Source organism: Camelina sativa, chromosome 17 (genome assembly GCF_030686135.1).
Source record: "Camelina sativa cultivar CO46 ecotype springtype chromosome 17, ASM3068613v1".
NCBI classification, from domain to species: domain Eukaryota; kingdom Viridiplantae; phylum Streptophyta; class Magnoliopsida; order Brassicales; family Brassicaceae; genus Camelina; species Camelina sativa.
The window spans coordinates 8,220,479-8,240,604 of record NC_141896.1 but is presented as its reverse complement, the minus strand read 5'-3'; the positions used below and the strand labels follow the sequence as shown (position 1 = coordinate 8,240,604).

Here is a 20,126-nt window from a genome sequence, read left to right as displayed (position 1 = left end):
TTTGAAAAAACCACAGAACATCAATCTTTAAAGGACAGATGAAGTATTATACACCATCACACAATTATTTGTAACAATTTCATTTCATAATACATTCAATTTAGTTTGAGCCATCTTCTTCTTCTTGATCGAGGCGGTAATCTTTTGAACCATAAGGACTAAAAGCTTCAAGGAGCAAATTGGATTTACGCCAAGGGTTGAGTCCCATGTCGTTGCACAAATCATCGGCATGTTGGATGCTGAAAGTGGAAATGCAATGAAGTTTGTAGAATCTGCTTAATCTTCTAGTCACTTCCATTTCCTTCAAGAATTGATCGAACATCTTCTCTTTGCTTGGTAATTTGAATTTCTCATCCACGAGCCGGCTTAGCCACATTGAACGTAGCTCTGATGTGTGTAAGTTCGACATGCTCTGGACGTATCCCACGAAACCCATGTTCGGTATCAATGGATGGATTGTTCCCCTGAAAGATATTTTTAGTTTTTGTTACTCATATAATATGGTCCAAATTTCATATGAGTATTATATAATCTCGACTTTTCATTCAAGTACTGTAACGATGTTATTATAAAATATACGTACGTACCTGTATAAAGGCATGAGACCGCATGGAAACTCGAGCCAAGTTCGATAAGGTTCAGGAACAATGGCTTTGAGCTTCTTCTTGCCATCATAACCAGTCGCAAGTATCACAACATCAGCTTCTAACGTAGTCCCATCCTCAAACTCAATCCCCTCATCATAAAAGCACCACTTTGATGATTTCTTAAACCGGATCATCCCTTTATCCGCTTCCTCAAAGAAATTCTCCGGTACGATCGCCATTTGACAAGAAGCATAGTCTTCCTCGAAAGAATGGTCCGGTGTAAGACCATATTTCGCTAGAGGTAGCTTCCACATAACATATGATTCAACGAATTTGGAGACCGCGGCACGCTGTTTCACATAATTGTTTTTAAAACTTAATATAGTTTCATTGCACAATTTATATAGACATAGAGAAGTAAGAAGGGGTTTTAAGATCACTAACCAGAAGAGAGAAGATGAAGCAAAAGAGAGTTCTAAGGAAACTTTGGTTAGGCCTATCATGGAAGAACTGAGAAGCTCTTGTTGAGTAGAACAAGAAGAATGGTAGTCCCCACACCCAATGATGTGGAAACACCCAATGTGTTGTTCTCATCACCATTGTGCATGCTTTTCCTCCTTCTCCTGCAATTTTTTTTTAAAAATAAAAAAATTAGTATTGGAATCATATTATATGGTGATAACTAATGCGTTGTTCTCACCACCATTGTTTTATTGTTGTGCCAAGTAGTATATTAACGGTCTGGTCAGGTCCATTGTCCAACCGAGAAGAATTATTTATACATATACTTAACAAAGACGATTATTATATTGCTATTATTTTTAATTTTATTTTGACTTGTGCCAATTGTTAGAGTGAAGCTAATTAAGTATTACTTAACAAAGAATTTTGTGGATCAAAGAGAACTTAAACAAAATATATATCATATATATGTACGTACCTTGATTAGCTAAAGCAGACTCAAAAGCCAAATCGATGGCGGATTTCTTAGAGCCGATGACAGCAACTTTTTTGCCATGGAGGAGACTAGAAGCTTCTTCTTTCTCTAAATTGCAGTAATCCATCGAATGCATCACTTTTCCTTTGAATATCTCCGGCCCTTTCATTGCCGGAAAAGCCGGTATTCTTGGAACGTCGCCGTATTTTCCGGTACACACTACTACGAACTCAAATGCATGCCACTGCGCGCTCGCACACATTAATAACAAAAACGTTATACAAAAAACTCACTAATAGACGTAAGTTTTCAATCGAGTTAATGATGCATGCATGTAGTAGTTTTCAAAAACTATTTGGAAGTTCTATGCAGTTTTTACATAAAAAATGTATTAATATTAGTAAATAGTAACTAACACATATTTTAATTCATGTATGATGTATATATTAAAAAAAAGCAGTGTGATCTGCATGACAGTTTGAGACCATGCATCAGCTTCAAATTTACCGAAATACAATCGTTAAAGAAACTATTTTGAATATATGCACCATTGCGAATGCATGCGGTAGCAAATATATGAGACCGAAACATGTAAAGAGAGTTAATTATCAAACAAACCTGAATATCTCCAGAATCTCCGGTTTGAACGGCAACTTCCCACACTGGTTTGCCGGGCAACAAGTTGCCGTACGCACCGAGGTCAACCATCTGAGGAGTTTCGCCGTCACCGATGAACCTAACTTCGATGACCTTAGAGCCAAACTTCATGAACTTGAGAAGATCAAAATGCTTAGCATAAGATTCCAAGTAATCTAGTATCTCAACGTAAGATGGGAAAGTAGGGTCATCTCTATTGGGCCATGGAAAGTCAGAGAACTCGTAACCGACTCGAGCCGATTGTAACTTGGTCGTCTCGTAAGTGCAGCTCCTCCAAACACCTCCGACTAAATCCGAGGCTTCGAATACGGTCGGGTTGTGATGAGCTAAGTTCTTAGCAGCAGCTAAACCGCTCACACCGGCACCGATGATCGCTACTCTCGAAGAAGTAAGCTTATTGTAGGTAGAAGCCATTTGGAGAGATTATGCAAGATAGAGAGAGAGAGAGAGAGAAATGGTTTTGATGAAGAGTGCTTTGAGTTGTTGGTGAGTTTGCATGGGACATGTTTAATTTATAATAAGGCCTTGTTCGTTTGCCTGTCGCGAGCATGTAGTGGTTGTGGTTGTCCAAACGTATATTTATATCTTTATATCTCTAGCTATATATTCATGCACGATTTCAGTTTACCTTTAATTTACGGCTCTTAATTTATCTGTATTCTATAGTCTAGTCTTCAAGTCCTTGTTAAATGATAAACCATAATTAAAAAAATGTGAAGTCTAATATGCTTTTTTTGGTATATATTAAAGAAGAAAGTTTGTTACAATACTTTCAAACATATATTTTTAAAACTTCCTATCTTAAACACCCCCACTTTTAGACAAAACAACCTATACAAGGACAATGACAATTCTGGTATCGCATACATAAACATCAACATGGACAATTCTGATTTTTCTAAGCATTCTACCGCTCAACAGTTGAGCCTCAACTGTAAGCCTCTACATTTTTGAGTCTTGTATTCATAACTCATCCATTCATTACAATTTCGTATTCTTTAATTATATTATTCCTTCAGTTTAGATATTTCTATATGATTTTTAACTAAAAACTACAAATTATTTATCAGAATGAGAAACTGTCCAAAAAAAAAAAAAAAAACATTTCATTTTGTGTCCCAAAAATTACGTTTATATGTACACACAAATGATCCGCAGATGACAGTGAATTGAAAAAAACATTCAAATGTCGTAGTCAATGTCCGTCACATTAGACTCAGCAGCAGGCTTAACAAGACGACCTTCCTCGTCGTACAAATCAAAATTCTCGCAAGGTCGTGGAGATATAAAACCATAGACTCGTCCTTTCACGAACGAACATTGAAATATATGCTTCTTCTTGTACGTTAACCCAACGGACATATCCCGAAACGTCACATTCCTTACCGGAATCTGCTCGCTCCCATGGATTCGGACCGGCACTCGCACTCCTTGTCCGTGGATTCCCGTGAAACTGAATCCTGAAAGTGTCGGATACGCTTTCCGATCGTAGTTATCATCTGCATGCTCGTTGTAATCCGTTTTGATCACGATACCAACCCGGACGTTATCTAGTGTTAGGTTTTTGTAGGTTATGTTTTTGATGTAACCGCCTCGTCCTGGAGCCGTTTTGATTCTGATTCCGCGTCTCGAGTTCCAGATCAGAAGATTCTCGATCGTCACGTTAGATATTCCACCGGACATCTCGCTCCCGATTGATACACCAGCACTGTCAAAATATATATAGAAACCTTTTGCTTATTTTGTTTTATGAGATTGAACTTGTGAGGTGAAACATGATATATGAGAAAACTCTTTTACCTTATAACAGAGCGAACAATGAGATTACGGATAAGAATGTTTGTTGAAGGTCGTCCATATGCAATACCAAACTGATCCCATCCACTCTTTATCGCGATGGCATCATCCCCGGTGCTAATGTAGCAGTCCTCAATTACCATATCCTCACACGAATCTGTTTACAGAAAGATACAACGGTGCAAAAGAAGTTACAAATCTATCAAACGCAGGATAACCGGAGAACAACAGTAGGCGGTAAGAGAACAATACCGGGATCAATTCCATCAGTATTTGGTGCTCCGGTTACAGGAGCTAAGATGGTGACATTCCTTATTGTTACGTTTTTGCAGTCATATGGATGAAGAGTCCAGAAGGGTGAGTCACGCATTGTTATGTCGGTGATAACAATGTCACTGGACCACATGATTTGAACTAAAGGTCCCCTCGTATTGTTGAGAAGTCTTCTCTGATGCTTCTTCCACCACGACTGTCCTTGTCCATTTATTGTTCCGTTGTGACCTGTTTGTTATATCCATTACTCACTAACTCATTTCTCATAATTTCACAAACATGAACACTCCAAGGAGGAAATCACAAACCGGTTATCACAATGTCTTTGAGGTTTTGACCATGGATCAAGCTCCCATAACGAGGTCCCGGACGCTCTCTACCATAACCATATGAAGGCAATGGCGGCATCAAAGGCCAATACTTCTCATCCTGATAATTAAAGTGACACAATAAGATTCACACAGCAATCACGTAAAGTCTCATTATCTCATTGAGAGAACCTCTGCTTTGTAAACCTATACTCTCAGTTGCATACCAAATCTAGCATTTGTTATCCTCAAACAAATTAGATCTCTTAAGTTATGTACCTCTGAACCAAGCAAACACAGTCAATATACTTTAACTTAGCTAAAGTAAAGTTACATGTAACCTAAATATCTCAAGTTCTAAGCTTAGTGGTGGCTAAAAGTTCTACAATTTTGAGCTAAACAGAGCTTAAAGCATCTTAATCATGAAAATCAATGAACCAAAAGGATAAACCTTTGGTGTTTATGCCGCTGTATCGAGACAAAGAGAAATCAAATAATTCCACTAACCTCAACACCAAGAATCTCAGAATCCTCAGCAAGAAAAAGAGTCATATGACTAGTGAGATTAAACGGAGCAGTGAGCCACCGTCCAGGAGGCACATTCAGCTGACCACCACCGCTATTACTCCCAAGCTTCGAGATTGAAACCACGGCTCTCTCAAACGCCTCAGTGTTAAGCGTAAACCCATCTCCAACACCTCCGAAATCTTTCAAATCGAACACCACAGGTCTCAATCGAGGCAGTGGCCGAACCGGTTTGATCTTACCGAAAATAGTGAACTTTCCTCCGACGGGACCAGCTCTGGAGCCGGAGGAGACGTAAGCCGTTCGTTGCCATAGGAAGACGGAACCAAAGGCGGCGATCCAGAGAAATGTGAAGAGTGTTGTCTTGTGAGAAGCAAGTAAAGAAGTAAGACGACGCTTCGGTTCAAGTCTCTGGAGATGGAATTGGAACCGAGTCGGAAGTAAATTCTCTACCATGATTCGATTTACTGGGAATTAGAAACATGGGGGAGGGGTTCTTGTTGTTGGGTTTCCTCAGATTTAGCCCCCGAGAGAAAAAGTGAATTAGACGCAAAGATCCGTCACTGAGAGGTGCCAAGTCTGTGTCAGAAGCTGGTGAGAGACACAAGGAGTTTGGTGTGCGAGAGAAATCGGCAAAACTGAATTGAACCAAACCGGTATATTTAGCGTACCGGTTTATTCTGGTATGTTTTGATTCTTTCCGTGCTCAATTTTAACAGCTTCGAGATTCTATTGCGGAAACAGACAAGCCCACACAAAGATGAAAAACCTTTTTTATTTAATAACTTCAAAACGATTTGAAGTCGTTGGATATAATAAATTTATTATTGAACCAAAATTTTTAATTAAGGATGATTAAAATATATGTGTAGTCTGTTATTGGAGAGGTGATTTCTAAATCCATATGGAATTGTAAATTTTAGAAATCAAAACAGATGGATTTTGAAATAACATGTTTTAACATTGGATTTCAATCATTCTATTTTACACTATCAAATCCATTCAAATCCATATAAAACATAATGTGGAATTTGAAATCCAAAAACAAATCATTAAATGAATAACAAGAGATTTTAAAAAGTATTTGTAAATGACAGAACCAATAACACATGATTTTGATAAGTATTTTAAAATCAATGATTGAATAACACATGATTTTTGTTTGGATTTCCAAATCCATCAAAATCATACATCCAATAACCTTCTATAGCTTTCCTCTATGAGTGAATGAATTATCCACAAACTACTAATCTTCTTAGTTATATAAATAGTTTCCTAGTCTTCATACATGTAAAATTTTAAACTCAACATTTTAAGAACAAAATTATGAACAAAAATATAGAAGAAGATTAGAACAAGTAATCACTTTTCAGTTTAAGTTTCAAGCACAAAAAGTGTACCCAGATTGGAAGACTGTTTAAATACCATCAAATATTAAATCAAGGTCACTTGACAATACAAAAAAAACAAGTGATAATTTTTAAGTTTCAAGCATAAAAAAATACCAGATTAGAAGAACCTTTAAATACTATGTTATATTGCTTTGCCTTGGCCGATGGTGGTGAGTTGTCGTCTTTCTTCTCACAGGCCGTAGCAACCAGAAATGAGATTTCTGAAGCAGAACCACTGTCAATGGCGTTCAGATAACTGTTACTAATTTTTTACCACTTGTAACATGTTGATGTAGAACTCAACGTTGTTTTTTTCGGCAACTTCTTCAGTATATAGTATAGTTTTGTAACAATACAACTAGAGCATGATTATTGGTAGTTCTCTTAGGAGTATTCTTAATTAAAAATTAAAAAGTAATAATAAAATAATAATAAAGGAAGGTAAAGGAAGAGTAACGTTACTTCCTAAAGCATTATGAGAATCGTTGCTTACCATATGTCAGTTTAATATAGGCTAATTTTTCTTTTTCAAATTTATTATTTAAATATATAATAATATTAAAATAAAATAATTAAAATATACTATTTTAATAACGAGAAGGCAGTTCTCGGATGATGATGGTCTTAGTCATTTAAGTATAATAAAATATATATTATATGGTGTCAAAATAGTTCAATTTCTTTTCTTTCTCAGTATTATTATTATTATTATTATTATTATTATTATTATTATTATTATTATTATTATTATTATTATTATTATTATTATGTTGTTATATGAAATTCCTATCTCGAACAGGAGCATATTATACGATCCAAGGTATAGTTTTCTTTTTGTATTTTTAACTAATTAAACGTCATTTACACATATGCTGCCGGTATGATATGCATAAATAATTCATGAATCCTTGGAATCACATACATGCATATTCCATAACTTTCTCATCTATATATATGTTTTTGGATTTAATTTTTCAAGTTTATGTAGGAAGTCTCATCCAAGTGGATCGTTTGTAAGGATTTTAAAGTAATAAAGCTCATCTTGTTGTCTTGTTATTTCTTCATTTTACATCTTAATTAATTAATTAATTAAGCAGAAGTTCTAACAAAGGGCGAGTGAAAAATATATACAAAAGTTCGACATCCATAATTGCTCATATTATATATTTTAAAAAAGAATTTATTGGAAGCTAATCCTGATCAATGTGATGTAAATGCCTGCAAAAGAAGTAGTACGCACCCATGAAGGCTGATCAATACACACATTATTATCATCATGATAAATTGATAATGATCTTCATGATAAATTATAGCTTACCGAGAAGACGTTGCAGTGACCAGGATCAGCAAGATGAGCCATGAGATTCTCAATTGGATCTTGACTAGTAGTGTAGGTAGCTTGGAAACAGAATCCAACGAAAGCAAGCATAGCCAGCCGTCCGTTTTTAATCTCTTTAGTCCTTAAAACCATAACCGGTTCAGGAGAACCTCTCCCCCACATCATAAAATCGAACCATATACCTCCCGGGTAACCAACATCCGGTTTAGGATTCACTTTGTGTGGGTACTTTGGTTCTATGTCGACGGACCCCGGTTTAATCATATCGGCCCATCTTCTACCTTCTGCCCATCCCATTAAAACCAATTGAGCCACGAACAACGTAGTGGAATCCGCAAAGTACTCACGTGACCCTGCATCGTACCATGAAAAGTTCTCGAGAAAACCTAACCGCTCGAGACATTCCGGTATTAGGATACCGGTCACTGCCAGCATTGCCCACCGGCTATGAATAAGCTCAGCTTGTGCAAACCATTTGAGGGTGTCCGGGTCAGACCCTATGAAAAACAAACACTAGTTAGTCTAAAACTCGGTTTATACCTGCTTTTCTTTTTTAATTTCCGTACCTAAACCGAGAGGATCAAAACCGAAATCACCAGGTAGGCTGCAAGAAACAACAATATTGAAAGTTTAATGGACGAAAAAGAGTATCAAGAAATAATGATTGGTTAAGTAACGAACCTGCCATCAAGCCATTCAGGTGGAGAGCTACCAGGGAACCACAAAGGACGGTCTGGAGGAAGTGGTTCACAGACACTAGACACTTCTTTGCCAGCACGAACCACCACCACGCGGTCGCTATTTATTTTTCCACCAGCCAGTGTTGCACACCACGGTACTTGTCGTCTTCTCTCGGTCGGGATTTCGACTCTGCTCGTCGTGGATAATGTGAGCGCAGAAGCAATGGCAAGAGCCATCTTTGATTCGTGCGGAGATGATAATAAACATTTTTTTTCTTTTGTTTATGTGATTGTATATGAACTTCGAATGTTATGGGCTTTGTTATCCAGATGAATTTTGTGAAGCCAGTGTTACGCGACACGTGTACGGTTCGATGTGACTTAACACATCAACCATTGACGATTTTACTAACAACGTTAAAATTAGGTATGTTTTAGACAAATAAATAATTTTGTTATCATATAAGCAAATAATCATAAATAGGAGGCAAAATAAATAAATTATAAATTAAGAAAACGCCCAAATTGATTTGTTCATCAAATCAGTTCACTTGGGGAAAACAGAGTAAACCCTTTTAATTTTCTCGTGGCAACGATCTCATCTACGTGTCACAATCCCTCACACTCCGGCGAACGATGTACCGTACGGCGGCGAAGCGTCTTCTCGGCGGTGGTGGTGCTTTTACAGCCACCCGTCTCCTCCGATTTCCCAAGCTCAGGTCCACGATCATCCCTTCCTCTTACAGTTCCGGTCTCTGCACTTCGTCGATTGGTGGTAATGCTGAATCGCCGATGGGTGGTAATCAGTCTGTGAACCCTAATCAATCGGATCACACGGCGTCGTCTTCTTCTTCAACGAGTACAGAGGAAGGACCACGTCGAGATGAGAACAGGAAGCCGAGAGCTGAGTTCCAGGAAGAGCAGGCTCGTGTTCTCTCTGCGTCTCTCCGTCATGTGGTGGGTATAAATTTTCATAGATTTGCCTCAAAGGTTTCATTTTTTGTGGAGGTTAATAAGTTTTTGTATGTTTGGGAATTTTGTGTAGCCGAGATTAGGTTGGACTGAGGAAGCAATGATGGCTGGTTCAAGGGATGTTGGTGTGTCTCCTTCCATTGTTGGCTCTTTCTCCAGGAAAGAAGCTGCACTTGTTGAGGTAATGGCGTCTCTAGAATCATTAAAAATTTTGTAGATTTTTGAGCTTAAAAGATTGGATTTTGGTGGTTCTATTGTTGAGTTTCATGTTTGTGTTTCAGTTCTTCATGGATGAATGCCTTCAGTTGCTTATGGATAAAATAGACTCTGGATTGGATTTGCAAAACCTGATTCCAAGTGCACGCATTGCCAAGCTCATTAGAATTCGCTTAGAAATGCAAGTCCCTTACATGTCAAAATGGCCTCAAGCTCTGAGCATCCAAGTGAGTTTTTTTCGAATTCTCTCTGTTTCATGATAGACAAATAGCTAGTTCTGATATCCTCTTTTGGTGAAATAGGCGCATCCTCTGAATGTTGCAGCGAGTTTTAAGCAACGGGCAATGTTAGTTGATGAGATATGGCATGCTGTTGGAGATGGAGCCTCGGATTTAGATTGGTATGTGAAGCGCACTATTCTTGGAGGTGTTTACTCAACCACTGAGATTTACATGCTCACTGATGACTCCTTAGGTTTGGTTCTTAGTCCTCCTCCCTTTGGATACATTGCTATGCTAATCAAAGAAACTATTCAAAGTTTGATATCATTATTTTGTTTTGAGCAGAACATCGGGATACATGGGCATTCTTGGATGACAGAGTCAAAGATGCTTTTGATCTGAAGAAGAGCATACAAGAGGTATAGTAAAAACCTTTTTCAGTATGCTTCATACTTGTTGCTACGACTAACCTACAACATTGGAATGAAAAATTCTCATGCTCAATTTCACATTTTGTGGCAGGCCAAGTATTTTGCACAAGACATAGGAGCTGGAGTTGGGAAATCAGTTCAAGGACTAATGAATGGAGTTATGCAGACGATGTCCAGAAGAAGTGGTGGCTCTACGTTTTGAAAGATCACACGTTTAGACATGATTCAGCTTCATTTCTTCACAATATGCTAATAATAATGATATGAACATGTATGACTTGAAGTAAAAGGGATATGAACTATATATATTATCTTCTACGTTTGAATAAACCATTGAGTTTGGAATCTTGATTTTGTAATTGCGGATGAAACGTGTGCTGTGTTTGGTTGTTCTGTAAGTGAAACACTGAACAGAAAAGTAAGTTGTACACGAAGTAATCAATTTGGTAGGGTGTTTATTGTAGAGATATATGAAAGCTGTGGTCCTGTGTTGAGAAAAGTCAATTTTGGATGGCGAGTGAGTAGTACTATAAAGTCTATAACAAAAAGAGAAAATTAACATACCGTAACCTTAAAACGAAGTTAGAAGAACTGATTTGGAGTTTGGTGGACAAAGCTTGAGACTTTGAGAGAGATCGGTTAGTGAGTGATTGGGTATTGTCGGAGATGGTGAAGTCTTCAGAAATCGTCGGAAAGCTCAACCTCAGCCCTCACCCAGAAGGAGGCTTTTTCTCTCAAACTTTAAGAGATACTTCTGTTCTCCTCACCACCTCTCAGCTCCCTCCAACCTGTAATTCTCTCTCTCTCTTTCTCGTTTATTTGTATCCATCGCTTCCATTGATTTGGGATCTTATTGATATAGTCATAGTGTGTACTGTGTAGTCATTAGTTTCCGAGTTTGCATTTTTTTGAGATTTCAGCGGTAAGATCCTCCGAAATCTGATCTGACATAGATTTTGTTGTGTTATCATCACTGTTTGGGTTGGCTGAAGATGATTAGTTTTAGGGACATAGATGATAGTATGTTGGTTTGTGAATTTGCTTGGATTCTCTATTCAACGATCTAATCAACAATGCTTAATTATTTGTCTGCAGATCGTCTAACAAGTTTGATCCTTTTTGGTCTTTTATGAGTCTCTGCAGTTAAGGTTGACAGAGCTGTGAGCACATGTATCTACTTCATGCTTCCATCTGGGAACGTTTCTCGTCTTCATCGCATACCAATGGCTGAAACCTGGCACTTCTATTTGGGTGAACCCCTTACTGTAAGTTGAATCTCTTGCCATTAACACTGAACAAAACCATAAAATGAGTAGACGAATATAATTTGTGTTCTACTTCTTCATGTCTTGATTAGGTAGTGGAACTCCACGATGATGGGAATTTGAAATTCACAAGTCTTGGTCCTGACTTGATAGAAGGTGGTCAGAAGCCTCAGTACACGGTCCCTCCAAACATCTGGTTTGGTTCGTTTCCCACAAAGGATGTTCGTTTTTCTCAAGACGGGACTCTGGTTAAAGCCGAGCCTAGAGACTCTGAGAAACATTTCTCTCTTGTTGGCTGCACATGCGCTCCGGGTTTCCAGTTCGAGGACTTTGAGCTCGCGAAACGGTCTGAGCTCGTGTCGCAGTTTCCTCAACACGAGTCACTTATCACAATGCTATCTTACCCAGAGTGAAAGGTCCTAGAGAGATGCCTTTCAAATTGGCTCAGTGGTTTTACTATGTTGTTTTGTTACTTTCAGTTCCTTTCATGTATAAGAACCATACAAGGTTGTAGTTGTACTTTGAGTTCACCTTTGATCTCTGTACCTTTGGTTTCTCTGAATTGTGATTGATAAAAATAATGGTCAGTAAAGAACAGGGTCAAGTTCCGCAATAATTTTATTCCATACACAGAGCTTCTGAGGATTCATCAAATGTCCACACACACACACACGCACATAGCAACTAACATTTGACTAGTAATTTAAAGGATCTTCTGTATTCCCCATCTTCAGCTTTTCTAGTTTCTACAATGCTGCAACACATGTAAATTCCCTAATCGAGATCAAGGAACTCCATTCTTTTTCGCATTGTACCCTTTAGAAGCATTTCTTCTTTCTCTGCTTTCTGAGCCTGATTATATATATACAGAAGAGTGAGGGAGTCAGAAAATCCGAAAACACCAAAGAAAAGCAACTCAGCTAAGAATCTATTCCTGCAAGAAGCTCCCAAATCAAAGCTAAAGCAATCAACAAGGGACTCAGAGAAGTAAAGAGATATTGCACTACTAACCCTTTTGATTTCTGCTTCTGGAACCTGAACCATTTGAGCAGGAAGCTCTTCTTTATCAACATCCTAAGATCACAAAAAAAAAAGACCCGATTCAATAGTCCAAATCTTTCTTTCATTTCAGAATGCTAAAAAGGAATTGGTTTGTAAATAGTAAAAAGCTATATTACCAGTTCACCAATCAAGACAACATTTTCGCCACGGATAATGTAAAGACCTAAGGGAATATCACAGTAGAGATTACCCACGATGACTCTTTCATAAGCTTCTTCTAACACAGCATTTGCTTCAACCAAAATGAAAACAAAAAAAAACCACTTGAGAGATCAAATCGACTTCAGAGATTTTGGACTTTCATTTGCAAAAGAGAGAAAGAAAGGTACCAAATTGATCAAAGGACCGAAGTAGACCCATCAGTTTCCTACCATCACGAAGCAACACAAGAAGTTTCTCTGCAAAGACATAAAAGAGACTATTGAATCAGTAGAAGACAAAGCTAACATCTTTATCAACCATTCATTTGGTAAAGGTCTATCCTTTTTTCTAAAGATTCGAGAGAAAGAGAGATTACTATCTAAGTAAGCAGCAAGAGAAGTGGAGAAGAAGATATCATCAGGAGCAGCCCAAGACATTGGAACTCTACAACTCTACAACTCGCATTTGCCTTTTTGACTTCTCTCAGTTTCCCAATTCCCCAACTCTCCCTCCCCCTTTTCTTCTCCTCGATGTAATTGACCGCTACGAATGGAGGAGAATCTAAAGAACCCTAATTTCCACCGAGAAAGAGAGAGACTTTGAGATCTATCGGATCGTTTTCGTTAAGTTGGACGACTCTGTTCTGTCAAGTTTTCTCAGACGAGATCCGACCCGAAAAACAAAATTACTTTAAACCCCTCAAACTTTGTTAATGTTACAAATTCATCCCCATTTTTATTTTATTTTACATTTGAGTTCCTTTACATCATTTTATTTTATTTTATTTTACATTTGAGTTCCTTTACATCATTTTAATGGACTCCAAATCACAGTCATAAAAGATCACTTATTTTAGATAGTATGATGAATACAAAGAAAAACTGAAATTTTTTTTGTTTGATAAGATGAATATATTTGTAGTTACAGCAGTACATATGAGCAAACAGATTTCTTCACAACATAAAAATCTGAAAAAAGAAAAGAAAAAAAAAACAAATCCAGATAATGAAAAGATGAGTAACAACAAAAAAAAAAGAAGGTAAAATTGGAATTTGACAAGTAAAAATATACATCTGTAAACGATGATTATCAGAGAGATATTTTCATGACCCATCTCCATGTTATTCTTCATCATATTCTTGAACACTTTGAACATACTCACCATCACTCATCTGATACCTGAAACATAGAAGAGATTATGATTATTTGTCTTTAAATCAGTAAATCATAAATGTTACTTTTTTCATATATCAGTAAATAATTCAACTGTTAGTAAAAAGAAAAAAAAAAAAAAAACTTGTTCTAATTAGATTCTATTAATTATTACCATGACTATCAATCAGGTCCATTTAGCTTATTGGTTGATATCTACATCTCCAAGACAATATCTGTAATCATCAAAGAAATTGAATTAAGCTTCCCTATCCCATTATTCTTGCTTTACATCTTTTTCTAATCGTTAGTTTATTCATCTATTTTTAAATTCTTACACTCTAATCTGTCCTCATGATGTTCATTATGATATGCTTTTGACTAACTAAATACTGCAATAAAGCCAACAATGATATAGACAGTTGGTTAATTATGATGAAATTATTTTTTTGTGACCTGCCAAAGTTATGTATTTAGAAAATCTCACATTCAGAGTCAGTCTTGACCCATTTGTTGGCCTCTACACTTGAACGAGCTTCATCTATAATCTTATGATTATTCTCCAAGTACTTTTTTGCAATGGAATTTGAACGTTGTGGATGTATCTTCTTGTTGAGTATTGTCCTAAGCATCTGCACACAAGCAAACAATATATACATTTCATCATTGCTCGTAATCGGATAATTTGGTCACATATATGTAGGTAGATAAAAGTACCTTTTCCATTCGAGTGTTAGGCATAGAATCTCCTCTAGATAAATCAAGAAGATGAGGTGGAGTTTTGAAGCCACTCGTGCAAACAAACATCTTCTTGAGAAGAAAAGAAAGCGATTTCTTCTTCCCGATAGTAACATCTGTATTAACCGCAGTTAGATCTTTGCTAGATTCTGTTTCTTCTTCTTCTTCCTTGGGGCAGATATTGTTTCCAAGTGTTCCAATGGCTAGGAAGGTTTCTTCGTCTTGAGGCCAACCTTGGACTTCTTTACTCAAAGGAGGTCCTAATGATTCTTGAGCTATGTAGACATCAAACAAATATGAATACATAGCTCAATGATCTATGCAAATATTGTTCATGTAGTCTACGAATATTTTACTCACAAGAATCTGAAGTAGACTCATGCTTCTTTCCGCTAAGCTTTCTTTGAACCCAACTAAAAATCTGTGAAGAACAACAAGATCAAGATGTTTTACACAATCAAAGAGGGATCAAACACTACACAAAGTTGAGTCAAATTAAACAAAATATGAAAACAAACCTTCATATTTCAGAGACATAAATAGGAGCACATGTATGTGTGTTTCTCCAAGAAATTTTCTTTTTCTGTCAATGATCTATTTTTATCTCCTTGGATAACTTTAGAAGATAAAAGATGATCATAGTGGTCCCATGTTTTTAAAGACACAGTAAACACAAATCCCTGAAGCCAGCAAAAAGCCAGCGATTCAAAAGTTGGGGTTCAAGTTCCTATAAACCCCCTCGATATCAGTTTCTTATGACTTCGAGTCACCATTTTTCTAGCACTTGATCCCATCTTTGTGGACTTTGTTGAATGACGGTTCACCAAATTTGCATTATATTACAATATATGTATCGTTTAAAGAGAACGAAATCGAGTAAATTGTGAAAGAAACACATGGATTTGTCTCTTCTTTTTACACTTTACTCCCCTGAAGCAACTTTACAAAAAAAAAAAAGAAAAAAAACATAGCTTTTATATTTGATGAGGCCGTACATGCAACGTGTATGTAAATGTACAAACTTACTTTGAAACTTAAAAAGCGTTACACTTGAATTCAAAACCGGTTTTTTTGTTTAACATTATAACTACCCGTCGTCTCCAGAGCAGCAAATAGCTGAGCAACATTCAAAGCAGGCAAGGCAAGCAATCGCTGTGAAGAGCTGTGTGAAGACAAGGACACATTGATCATTGAGCTTAGTGCAGCATTGGACACAACACATGCAGCAACATTTGTTGCACAATGACACACAACAGCTCGAAGCAGCCTTGACAAACTTCTCTGCAGCATCAGGTGCTCTCTGTTCGCCAAATCCTGGTGGAACATTCTCTCTGGTGGCTGTTTTATCACCAAAGCCTATCCCGAGGCTTTGTAGCGGGATCGTTCTTGATATCATCTTCTGTTTCTCGCCATTGCTTGCTGTCTGTTAATATATGAGTAAAAAATGAGTCTGATCACTAGGTTTTCGTTGAATGTGGCGATTGCACGTAGTTCATAACTTCTAATCAATACAATACCTTTTTCTTTCCGGCAGTGTCGCTGGGTTTCAATTCTTCTGTGTGCTCTAATTGGATCATTCTAGTATACTCGGATGGTACGCTGGTTTCGATGCTTAGTTTAGCAATCTGAGAAGAAAAAGAGAAACCAAATTGAAGAAGCAAATCCTGAAAAGGACAATGAGGATGTGTGAAATGTAGACAAACCTTCTCTTTTAGCTGTTTGTCTTCAGAGAACCATGCCTCAGCAGTAAGTAAGTCGATCACATTCTTTGCAAATACCTGAAAATATTTAGGGATTGGCACTTTATGTAAACCTGGATATCTTTATCAAAGAAAATTCCTTTGGGGATGATTATGAAAGGAAGGTGATCTTACTTTATCAAGAGGCATGTCTTTTGCACTTTGTACAGTCAAGTTTACAGAAAAGCTGCTCAAATCTCCTAGCAGACCTTTTGCTATCACATTATCAGGGAACTTTCCTCGGTATCTTCCATATATCATCAATGGATTTGCAGACGTCAGATCCGGAATATTTGAGGGGTATACCTATTATTGTAGCCACAAGTAAACAATTTCAGTATTACAGACATCAACTTGATAGAATCCGAGGAAACAAAAAAAAAAATTCCAAAAAAGTCAAGCAAACAATCTTAACATAGAGGCACACCTCAACTTCATCTAGACTCTGCAGAGGCTCAATTGTTATATTAACAAGAGCTGTGGATAAAGCCTTTGTAAACAGTTTGTCCAGTCGTTCTTCAATGTGATCTGGACAAAGGCAAATTTTGTTTAGAAAACTATATTACATAGGTTATATAGCACAGATAATGACAACTTTATCCTTCAATTCACCAAACGCAGTCAAAGTTTCACCTGTATTATAAACTGATTCGTGCTGGCCCCTGGATAGATTTGCAAGCATTTGCAGGAAGTAGTGGTTACAGAACACTCCTGAAAATATATCAAAAGAGTCCACATATGAAAAGGTAAATCAAAAGATAATCCCGGTTATTTTACATGTAGACAAGTTTACCTAATCCAAAAGTGTGTATTCGTGGACACACTGATCCAGCACTAGCAAGATGTTTCTTCATTACATCACAAATGTGTCTCTCATCTTCAACAGACCCATCTGTTACGAAAAAGATCATAGGAATAGAGCCACGAGTATTCGAAAGCATTTCGACAGCCTGAAAGTATTGAACAAAGTTGGCCAAATTATTGTCAGGACTCAATATGAGGGGATATAATCACCAAAGTGTTAAGTTACAAGGGAGTTGTGGAAATACCATCTCTAGGGGAGGGAGCATGTTTGTACCATCTGCGATGACAAAGTTCTTGTTCATCCACTCAATGCCTCTTTCAACAGCATCTGGAGTGACCAACTCCATCGAAGTCGAAAACAGAGAAGTATCATCGCTGAAAGTGATAATATTGAAGGAATCTCCAGGATTAAGCTTAGATAGAGCTGTGGATATCGCATTGTGTACATCCTCGAGAGGTTTTCCAGTCATGCTTTTACTTATGTCAACAACAAATACTACCTCCCGCTTGAATGCCTGAAGTTGACAGAAAGAAACTTACGATTATAATGCAGTTGGCATTTATTGCACAGAAAATAAAAAAAGAGTTCAAAATCAAACCTTTGTTTTTTGTTGCTTTCCTGGAAAAAGATAGAAAGAAAATATGTCTCTCTGATCAACATCGTGAACCGGAGCAGATTGAAGGAAAAGTCCACCAACTATATTACTTGAAGAGGCCTACGATTGGTCGAAGAAAAATAAAAGCATAAGCACTCTTTACAACATTCAATGCAAGCCCAGTTGTCTAGATGGCCTACGAGACGTTGAAGCAGCAACAGAGATTTAAAAGCACTAGTGAGAGAACTCATACCGTATAAGAAAAGCTAAAGTCTGTGTTGGACCACTTTAAAACATCAGCTTCATATGCAAACCTCAAATTCCCTGCACTCCGCAATTTTTCCTGTAATAGATGAAAGGAATAAGAGTTACAGAATGATACCAAAAGAAATAAAAACTGAAATATTATGGATCGCGTTGAGAAAAAGTCTTAAAAAAGCAGACCTGCTTAAGTTGATGACTGCATCCTTTGCAGAGAACTTCAGTTCCAGTACCAGCATTAACACTCAAATAAATCTTTTCTCTCTTGGAGATTTTCTTAACCGCAGGAGTCACATACTCAGGAAAGCTGAAAGGAATATCAAGAAAAAACTGCCCTTCATTATACGTCAACTTCTGAGACCAAGACATCTTGATAGAGAGGTTTGTACCTCCATCAACCTGGAATTAGATGGCAGATATAATCAGAAAAGAGACCAAACCACACACACACACAAAATACCATAAAAGTTCCAAATGGAAACTTGCACATCACCTGTGGTATTGTAATAGTGAATATATTTGGTTTCAAGAAGCCTCCAGTTTCAGGATGTGCCGTTTTCTCAAATTCATTTTCATCGTCGGCTGTGATCAACTGAGTTGTGTAAGATTTTCTAGGAATCTCAACCTCAACACCTAGAATTGAACCCTGTTAGCCATACACTATTAGTATGAGAACCATCAGAGAATAAAAGATACCAAACCCTTCTTCAAATTGAGAGACGTAACCCTAATAGGCTAATAGTGAACTAATCTGATAAATTACAAAAGAACAATCTCAAATTTTCCCGGAAAAAGAAAAAAAAGACAGACCTGTTCTCCCATGGGAATAGCGATTCGGCAATCACATCTCTTGCTTCCCATAACGCAGTGAACACGCCACGATCCGGTGACGGTGACAAGAGCGGTATCGAGGTAACAATCAACATCGAGCTCAATCGAATTCATCTGCAAAGGAATCAAAGCAGGTGGGTCGCACCTGCCGTGCACGTGAGGCTGATAGCTAGGTAAATCCGGGTTATCCACAATTCCCGGGTCGGGTATAACGGCGTAAACCATGGGAGCCGTAGGAAGGTAAGGCTGCGTCGTAGCCGATCTCTCCATCGGCGCAGGTGGTCTCGGAGCCGCGACGGCCCGGTCTTTCCCGAAATAAATCCGTTTCGCGAGTTTGAGCCCATCGTCCACCGCTCTAGCGAAATCCTCCGCCATCTTTCCCACTCAGACGGCGAAGAAAACTTTTTTTTATTTTCTTTTTGTTTTTGGTCTGTCTCTCTCTCTCTCTCTCTTTTTCTCGAAATTTTCTCGGGAAAACAAAATGAAGCGATTCGGTTTCTTTCTTAGTTCTTCAGAGTTCAGACAAATCAGAGAGAGTCTTTTTGAGTATTTTCCAGCGCATTTATTTTTCTCACTAAATAAAAAATTTTATATTTATAATTTAATTTGTGTTAATTGACCAAGTTGACCCTTCCCTTTTTCTCTGTCGCGATCTTGATCCGACGGTTGAGAGTCACTTAAGCATACCGACAAAGTGGCGCGAATCAGCTACATTTCTCATTCATTGTTGCTGATATCCGTGTCAACGAATCAGTTCTCTCCACGTGGTAGAAGAGAACGTGTTGGACCCGCGGAATTGTGAATGTGGGATGAAAGCATCTGATTCCTACCTAGCCTTCAACGGTAAAATCTCTTCATGGATGTTTGTGCGCTCTCACGTGACTTAGCCGTTGGCTCATGGCCTTTTCATGCACTTATGACTCATGTGTGTAATGTATTGTGGTTGTTGGCATCAGCGGTGACGTATCACTTACACTTATACTTTCTTGGCTGGATTAGTCTTCGTTTGATGTTTTTAATTGGCTGTATTATTTCCTGATTTAGTATTCCTGGTTGTATGTTCTAAACAAAATCAAAGACTTTATAATCGGATTATATGTCTGTGGAGGTATGATACATTAAATAAATGCTGGGATTGTTGTTATACAATTGTAGAAATAGTTAACGTGGAGTTTTTAATAATCAATGGTTGGATTACGAATT

The 20,126-nt window shown here is 37.6% G+C and overlaps 8 protein-coding genes across 8 annotated transcripts; 2 read left to right on the top strand and 6 right to left on the bottom strand.

Moving 5' to 3' along the window:
- LOC104759295 (putative flavin-containing monooxygenase 1) lies at window positions 1–2,666 on the bottom strand. The gene is made up of 5 exons (XM_010482238.3): window positions 2,143–2,666; window positions 1,528–1,768; window positions 1,032–1,210; window positions 588–937; window positions 1–464 (listed from the first exon to the last, which is right to left on the bottom strand). The coding sequence occupies exons 1-5, from the start codon at window positions 2,593–2,595 to the stop codon at window positions 101–103; spliced, it is 1,587 nt and encodes a 528-aa protein (XP_010480540.1). The 5' UTR covers window positions 2,596–2,666; the 3' UTR covers window positions 1–100.
- A 553-nt stretch (window positions 2,667–3,219) lies between these two features.
- On the bottom strand, window positions 3,220–5,766 carry LOC104759294 (Pectin lyase-like superfamily protein). The gene is made up of 5 exons (XM_019238704.2): window positions 5,067–5,766; window positions 4,560–4,680; window positions 4,231–4,479; window positions 3,982–4,135; window positions 3,220–3,889 (listed from the first exon to the last, which is right to left on the bottom strand). Exons 1-5 carry the CDS (start codon window positions 5,538–5,540, stop codon window positions 3,364–3,366), a joined length of 1,524 nt encoding a protein of 507 aa, XP_019094249.2. The 5' UTR covers window positions 5,541–5,766; the 3' UTR covers window positions 3,220–3,363.
- A 1,737-nt stretch (window positions 5,767–7,503) lies between these two features.
- On the bottom strand, window positions 7,504–8,842 carry LOC104756258 (photosystem I chlorophyll a/b-binding protein 6, chloroplastic). Its single transcript, XM_010478819.3, has 4 exons — window positions 8,496–8,842; window positions 8,381–8,418; window positions 7,794–8,311; window positions 7,504–7,693 (listed from the first exon to the last, which is right to left on the bottom strand). The coding sequence occupies exons 1-4, from the start codon at window positions 8,729–8,731 to the stop codon at window positions 7,676–7,678; spliced, it is 810 nt and encodes a 269-aa protein (XP_010477121.1). The 5' UTR covers window positions 8,732–8,842; the 3' UTR covers window positions 7,504–7,675.
- A 92-nt stretch (window positions 8,843–8,934) lies between these two features.
- LOC104756257 (uncharacterized) lies at window positions 8,935–10,681 on the top strand. The gene is made up of 6 exons (XM_010478818.3): window positions 8,935–9,451; window positions 9,540–9,647; window positions 9,748–9,909; window positions 9,985–10,156; window positions 10,249–10,322; window positions 10,426–10,681. Exons 1-6 carry the CDS (start codon window positions 9,131–9,133, stop codon window positions 10,534–10,536), a joined length of 948 nt encoding a protein of 315 aa, XP_010477120.1. The 5' UTR covers window positions 8,935–9,130; the 3' UTR covers window positions 10,537–10,681.
- Window positions 10,682–10,759: 78 nt separating this feature from the next.
- Window positions 10,760–12,215, top strand: LOC104756255 (uncharacterized). Its single transcript, XM_010478816.3, has 3 exons — window positions 10,760–11,124; window positions 11,478–11,599; window positions 11,692–12,215. Exons 1-3 carry the CDS (start codon window positions 11,001–11,003, stop codon window positions 12,010–12,012), a joined length of 567 nt encoding a protein of 188 aa, XP_010477118.1. The 5' UTR covers window positions 10,760–11,000; the 3' UTR covers window positions 12,013–12,215.
- LOC104756256 (sm-like protein LSM1A) lies at window positions 12,152–13,735 on the bottom strand. The gene is made up of 5 exons (XM_010478817.3): window positions 13,179–13,735; window positions 12,991–13,059; window positions 12,778–12,893; window positions 12,611–12,673; window positions 12,152–12,451 (listed from the first exon to the last, which is right to left on the bottom strand). The coding sequence occupies exons 1-5, from the start codon at window positions 13,237–13,239 to the stop codon at window positions 12,374–12,376; spliced, it is 387 nt and encodes a 128-aa protein (XP_010477119.1). The 5' UTR covers window positions 13,240–13,735; the 3' UTR covers window positions 12,152–12,373.
- Window positions 13,682–15,460, bottom strand: LOC104756254 (protein LAZY 3). Its single transcript, XM_010478814.3, has 6 exons — window positions 15,211–15,460; window positions 15,053–15,113; window positions 14,672–14,967; window positions 14,442–14,586; window positions 14,130–14,190; window positions 13,682–13,981 (listed from the first exon to the last, which is right to left on the bottom strand). Exons 1-5 carry the CDS (start codon window positions 15,214–15,216, stop codon window positions 14,171–14,173), a joined length of 528 nt encoding a protein of 175 aa, XP_010477116.2. The 5' UTR covers window positions 15,217–15,460; the 3' UTR covers window positions 13,682–13,981; window positions 14,130–14,170.
- Window positions 15,461–15,647: 187 nt separating this feature from the next.
- Window positions 15,648–19,536, bottom strand: LOC104756252 (uncharacterized). The gene is made up of 13 exons (XM_087495773.1): window positions 18,903–19,536; window positions 18,586–18,738; window positions 18,276–18,491; window positions 18,085–18,174; window positions 17,835–17,951; window positions 17,481–17,750; window positions 17,225–17,381; window positions 17,065–17,142; window positions 16,859–16,959; window positions 16,567–16,737; window positions 16,396–16,470; window positions 16,210–16,317; window positions 15,648–16,115 (listed from the first exon to the last, which is right to left on the bottom strand). The coding sequence occupies exons 1-13, from the start codon at window positions 19,296–19,298 to the stop codon at window positions 15,780–15,782; spliced, it is 2,268 nt and encodes a 755-aa protein (XP_087351899.1). The 5' UTR covers window positions 19,299–19,536; the 3' UTR covers window positions 15,648–15,779.
- Between the last annotated feature and the right edge of the window lie 590 nt (window positions 19,537–20,126).